The sequence below is a fragment of the Silene latifolia genome, chromosome 9 (assembly GCF_048544455.1).
Source record: "Silene latifolia isolate original U9 population chromosome 9, ASM4854445v1, whole genome shotgun sequence".
Taxonomy (NCBI): domain Eukaryota; kingdom Viridiplantae; phylum Streptophyta; class Magnoliopsida; order Caryophyllales; family Caryophyllaceae; genus Silene; species Silene latifolia.
Genome location: NC_133534.1, coordinates 162,003,764 through 162,010,711, shown reverse-complemented (window position 1 = coordinate 162,010,711; position 6,948 = coordinate 162,003,764). Strand labels below are relative to the sequence as shown.

The following is a 6,948-nucleotide window of genomic DNA, read 5'->3' as shown; positions in this document are numbered from 1 at the left end:
ATTTTAGAACCAGAAAATTTAACATGCATAATGATTTTCGTGATATATCATAATAACACAAATTAAACAAGTTTTATATGTTAATCGTTTAACTCGGAAAAACTTTTAACCGATTTGCATGCACACAACCAAGGCTCTTGATACCGCTTGTTATAAATCTAGATCTTTTTACTAACATATTCATATATGTTTTTGTTAATTTAGTCATAAAATTAAATGGTAATCTTATGCATGCAAACAATAAACAATTTAAAGAAGAAATCTTCATTTTACATTGGTATTTCGGTTTATATGGGCACAAGAGAGTTCACCTTCTCTCTTGTTCTTGTGCTCTCCTTAGTGGATGAACTAGGATCCAAGTGTAGAATCCCTCCCAAAGTAAAATACCCAAGGCAAACTCTTAATCAAATTAATATTATGAATACTAGAATAATATTAATTTAGTGTAAAATTGACCCAAAAATATTTGGTTTTTGGTCTCTTAAAACCGGTTAAGAGAGAAGGAAGAGGAAGGTATTTTATCTTTCAAAAAGTTCTTATTTTAGATGGATGATGAATGAGCTAATACACTATATGATATCTAGTGTATATGATAAAATATAAGGCAAAAACCCTTGGTTTTGCCTTATGAAAAACCGGGTAAGAGGGGAAGAAAAAGGGACCAATGCATGCACTAGTTGTTCTTCACAATAATCACTAGGTTTTGCATGGCTAGTATGTTAGGGAATGATTATGTTTACCACTAACATAATCAACACAATATTAGCCTAATTCTCCTCTTAATTTCGGCACACATATAAAATGGAATCCATTTTATTTTTGTCAATTTGTTAATATGTCACATGTCACATGTCACATAAAATTGTTATGTATTTTTAACATATTAAAAATCAACATATTAATAAAAATACGTCATATACAAAATCGACTTAGCAATTCATAATTGCTTGTACCAAAATATTTTTACCAATTTATAAATCACAATAACTTGTATTTATAATAATTCATTCAATTTCAATTATTTTCTTAAACAATAATTTCATCTAAGTAATTAAACAATTCGATTACTTAGACCGTATCTTATTTAATCAAATTTCAATAAGACACGCAAATATTACTTCCAAAATCGTCCGTCAATTTTAAATATTTTAATTGACCCGTATTGTCATACGATCAATTAAATGATCAATTAAGAGTGTTACCCTTTAGGTATGACCTAAGGGGATCAACTGCTCACCACCGTCGCACGACAGTAATGTCAAACTCTAGTCAGCCAATCATTACCGATATGTGTGGACCAGTTGACAGTAAAATATTACTTCCCAATTATATTTTTTTTATAATGAGATTTAAACATGTGATCATCATGATCAACAGTTGTGATCGCATCATTGTCGGAGGACACATATTCCAACAAAGGCAACCCAATAAACCACTCCCCACCGATCCTTAAACATTGATCATGAATGTGAATTTGAAGTAGTAACCTTTGATATGGAAAATGAGAAGTGGGAAGAGCCAACCTCTTTGAGGTCTTGTGAGGATGAAAGTGTGGTATTTGATGTGCAAGATATGAGGTTGAGTACGCCAAATACTCTTAGCCTTTGTGAGTATGAGGGTGTGTCTTTTGATGTGAAGTTTGAGATGTTGGAGAAAGAGTTGAATGAAGCGCCCATCTATGATCCTTATGATGATAGCTATGATGATAAAATCGTTCTTTGCAAGAACTCATGGGGTAAGGAAACGAAAGTGTATGAGGTTACTCTTCTTGAGGAGCCTATCCTTGAGAAATTTGAGGTATCTTATCATTCAAACATGTTTGTATGATCAACACCATGAATCCCCTATGACCCCATGATATCCTAGTAATTTTAATCATTTGTTTATATCCTTCCTTTTATTGCTTGTTTTACTTTATTGGTTGTATTAGTCTAGAACACAACTACAAACTCAAATCAATTGTGACACTAGCATAAATTGGGATAGATAGACTTAGAACCCAAAGCACACCGTCCCATGGATCTACCTCGACTTACCACTAACTAGTTGTTTGTTGAGAATATAAATGTGTTTCATTGGATGTATGACGACCAACTCTTGTCCATCACAGCCTTCGTTACTCAGTGGGGCACATACTACTATACTGTTATGCCAATCGGCTAATCAATGTTGGGGCTACGTACCAACGCACTGCGACTACTTTGCTACAGGGCATGATGCATAAAGAGGTAGAGGTTTACTTGGACGATATGATCGTCAAATCTAAGGATAGAAAAGGGCACATCGCTAACCTTCGCAAGTTCTTCCTCGGATTGCGCAGATACAACATGAGGCTCAATCCTCAGAAATGTGCATTCGGAGTAATGTTGTTAAACCATATAGATATATGATTAAGTTTTGATAATGACAAGTGTGTGCTTCGTTTTATATATACTCTTGCTCGTAATCGTTTGTTTAGTCTTTGTTAGATTGACTTAGGTTTACAAGTTTAGCAAGTAATGTTATAGCATTCTTAGCTATAACATTGAAGATTTGTGAGGCATCATTCAAGTAATGTTATAGCAGCTTGAGCTATAACATTAAAGATTCTTAAAGCGTCATAGTTACTGTAACGAGTTTCAAGTATGATGATTACTCAAGCAAAAGGCTAGATCAAGTCTTTAACAAGCTCAAGATGAAGAGTTTTTGGTCAAGATAAAGAGAAGATCCTATCACTGAATATCTCCAGGCAGATTAGCTAGTATAGGTCTTCATCTAATGACGGTATCTTAAGAAAAGAATATTGGGAAGGTAAAGTTATAGCTATTTCACCTATAACTTTACTTACCAAACATAAAGTTATAGCTGTTTTTACTATAACTTTGGGTAGCATTTTAATGGCACGATTTTAATAGTTTTAAAATCATTTTTCAAAGGATAAAATTTTTTAAACATATTTCGAAATCATATGTGTATATAGTAGATATGAATTATGGGTTGTTATAATGGATAACGTGCATGTCTCCATTGGTTAGTAAAACGACTTATGCGTCGTCATGCTACCTAGGGTTTGCTAGTTTATTTTAACCTATCCCAAATCCAAGAAGAGAGATTTTCGTCTGGATGGACACGGGCCTAGGGTTTCGGCCGCTGGCTTTGATCCTTTAGGTTTTACAAGTCCTCTAGTACAAGTAACCTATCTAATTAAATCTAACTTATATTTTTATAAGATATTTTCTTATCTTAAATATATACATGATTTAATTTGTTTACTTATCTGAAAATCATAAAGATACAGTTATAGAAAAATAAGATTCACTTTTATCTTATTTACCTAAACTAATATATCATGGATTGAATTAGGAAAGAAATAGAGATTTATCTCTTGCGAGATAAAACCGCCTATCTCACGACATCCTAGGGTTTTGTGCAAACCCTAGTTATCTCCTCTAATATAAATACATATGATCATTCTTTATTCTAGTTAAACTTTTCGAAATATTAAAAATCCCTTGCAAACAAAATTGAGTTTAATTTTTAATTGGTTATTCTTATTGTTTTGCGTTTGGAAAATTTTGCGAAAAGTCGTGCTCCTTAATTTGCTTATTTTTCTTAAGGTTACGTCATAAGATAATAGTACTTCATATTGTTTCTTACTCGTTCAATTGTGTGAACGCTTAGAAGAACAATCAAGTGCTTTCTTAGTAACTTAAGATAGTCAAAACCGAATATCTAGTGATATTCAAATTGAGTTACAGCTAGAGTTAGCTATACAAATCTTATGTTTGAAGATTACAAATCTTATGTTTGCAGATGATGTTTTGATGTTCAGTAATAGGGATGCTGCGTCTATGATGCTCCTTCTGAAATCTTTCTCAACCTTCTCAAAAACTTCTGGACTTAAAGTGAGTGCTAGTAAGTCTAATGCTTACTTTAATGGAGTGAATGAAGAGCTCAAATGTGATTTCCTGAGTGTGTCTGGGTTTAAAGAAGGCAAGCTACCATTCAGGTATCTAGGGATGCCTATCCAGACTACGAGATTAAAGAAGAAGGATTGTGAGTGCTTGGTGGATAAAATTTGCAACAGAATACATAGTTATGGTGCCAGGAAGTTCTCCTATACAGGTAGGCTCACTTTGGTTCAGCATGTCTTGAATTCTTTACACTCCTATTGGGCTTCTTTGTTTGTTCTCCCTAAAGGAGTCATACAAAGAATAGAAGCTACATGCAGGAATTTTTTATGGGATGGTAGTGCTGAGTACAGACGAAGTCCTTTAGTAGCCCGGGATACTATATGTAGGCCAAAGCAGAAAGGGGGATTGGGGCTAAAGAATCAGGAATTGTGGAATATTGCTATGGTTGGTAGACTTGTGGATTGGATTGCAACTAAGAAGGAGTCGTTATGGGTCCAATGGGTGAATGAAAATTACTTAAAGGGGAGTTCCTGGCAGGAGTACACAGCCACTAGCAACTCCAGCTGGGTGTGGAGGAGGATTTGCAAGGTGAAGCAGGTGATTGTCAATGGCTACAGTCAGGGGGTATGTCAGGTGCAGCATACTGGTTACACTCCTGTTGGTTGCTATGAATGGCTTAGAGGAGCAAGGACTAAGGTAGACTGGCATAATGGAATTTGGGACAGTTGGAATCTACCTAAACATAGGTTCATGGGATGGCTTATAGCTCACAAATCCCTGCATACTAATAGTAGACTGAAAGGATTTGGGATGAATGTGGATGGAATGTGTTTCTTATGTGGGCAGGCAGAAGAGATACAGGAACATTTATTTTTTGAATGTGCCTTTAGCAGACGGGTAATACAAGAAGCGATGAAAATTTTCGGCTTAAGACTTCCCGATTTCGATGTCCTGCGACTTTGGTGCATTCATAACACTGGCCTGAAAACGCAGAGGAAGGTAAAGAATGCTATGGTGTTGAGTGCCATGTATCATGTGTGGCAGCAGAGAAACAAGAATCGTATAGAGCAGCTGGTCCTGAGGCCTAGATGTAGTGCATTGCTGATCAATGATGATATGAAGAGGAGGATAAAAGAACGGGATAAGAGGAAGTTGAATACACAAGAGTTAGATTGGCTAGGGCGCTTGAATTTCCTTTAACCATTGGAAAGGTTTAGGCCTTATTTTGTATTTGAAACTCTTTTTTATATATATATATATATATATATATATATATATATATATATATATATATATATATATATATATATATATATATATATAATACACACACATTTTAGGAAAACAAAAATAGAGTTAGCTATACGAATTGGGTTGATAATTTTGTAATCCGGAGACAGGTACTAAAATTATTAATCGAGAATAGTGGACGTAGGCTTCGACGTGTGAAGCTGAACCACTTCAAATTTCGTGTGTCCTTGAAGTTTTTCTTTTCGTTCATTTCATTACCTTCATAATCACTTAGTTAATTAGTTAAAATTTAATTAATAAACATTAAGTAATTAGTCATTGATATAAAATAAAAAGTTGGCATAAGTTTTTAAATACTCAATTCACCCCCCCCCCCCCCCACCCCCTCTCTAGTATTTTTGGTGTGATAAACTCTTCAAACGTCAGGCAAGCTTCTGGGATACGTTGTCAGCCATAGGGGGATAGAAATTGATCCATCTAAAATAGAGCCTTAATCGAGATGCCACAACCCCTAACAGAAAAAGAGGTTAGAGGATTCCTGGGCAAAGCGCAGTACATAAGTCGATTCATATCGAAACTTGGTCCGGATAAACTCGTCGTCAAAAGCTACCAACCAAAACAATATTTATAACTTCACAAACTATTCTTAGTAAAGAGGCAAGTAAAGGTCGGATCCCAAGGGACGGGTATTGATGTAGGATTTTCAATTTCAAGTAGCTATGTCTTAGGGTGTCACAAATTCTGGGTTGAGATGAGATGTAGTCTAAACTAATCAACAAGATGAATGTAAATTAATGAAAACAGAGTAAAGCAAATAAAGGGGTTGTAAACAATTGATTAAAAGCACTAGGGTGTCATGGGTTCATAGGGGCGATTCATGGAAATAGATATACAAAATGTTCTCAAATAGATACAAGCACTTATTGTTGTGATGGGATCGAGTTAGTGTATATCTTACAATCACTAGGAAGATTTAGGTCCCGGAGCCGTGTCGTCTAGACTGTACAACACCTAAAAGTCGACATAGTCTCCCCCTATTCAACTCTATGCATGGTCTAATGAGGCTCGAGTTGGTTTTTATCTTACTGTGGACATGGCTTACCTGCGTATGCCCAGCCGATCTGTGGACAACAACATCAGTTCTTTTGAAACCCACGTTTGGCGGCGTAAAAATGCTTTCTACCGGATCGTTTTAGATCGGTCGGTTTCGTCTCGGCAAGGGTCTCGAAACGATGCAAGAGATGTTCGGAGTCACCACCAAGCATTTGTGGGATGCTTGGAACCCGTTCGAATCCACTTTATACCTCGGTCAAACGAAGCACAAATCAGTGTTTGACATAGGTACTAAAGATAAGGAATCGTCCCTCTTTAGCATCCTATCTCTAGAATCACTCTCATACGCCCTGGATAAGGTCGTCCACTATCCAAAGTTTCTGAGTAAGAGGTGAAGGTACATATTGGGAAGCCCTTTAGTCGGACTCCCAATCCCGCCCGCGGTAGCGGCCTCTACTGATCGATCTTAGTTGGTTAAATGCAAAAGTTGATAAAATGGGTAAATGCATGAATGCGCATCCACTAGTTTGAACCTAACATGTGCGCTTTCTATGTCGGTTGGTTTAATCCAAGTATCAAGTATAAGATGTCAAGTTGGATTTAATGTTGATTTGCATGCAAGACGGAAATTAAACATCCATTTACCAAATTAGGTTTATGGTGCATAACGTGATCCATTTGTCTTAGTAAGGCGTTTTGTAAATATGATGTCGAATGTGCAGATTCATTATCTGATCCGTCCTGTATTCGG

General features: G+C 35.9%; 1 protein-coding gene across 1 annotated transcript; it reads left to right on the top strand.

Moving 5' to 3' along the window:
• Positions 1–1,644: 1,644 nt before the first annotated feature.
• Positions 1,645–5,093, top strand: LOC141601833 (uncharacterized). The gene is made up of 2 exons (XM_074422138.1): positions 1,645–1,797; positions 3,771–5,093. Exons 1-2 carry the CDS (start codon positions 1,645–1,647, stop codon positions 5,091–5,093), a joined length of 1,476 nt encoding a protein of 491 aa, XP_074278239.1.
• Positions 5,094–6,948: the final 1,855 nt, after the last annotated feature.

Bases quoted from the DNA above. Each gene is read 5' to 3' on its own strand.
- LOC141601833 (XM_074422138.1), top strand. From the start codon at position 1,645: ATGTTGGAGAAAGAGTTGAATGAAGCGCCCATCTATGATCCTTATGAT. The intron at 1,798-3,770 runs GTATCTTATCAT...TTATGTTTGAAG, and splicing joins CTATCCTTGAGAAATTTGAG to ATTACAAATCTTATGTTTGC.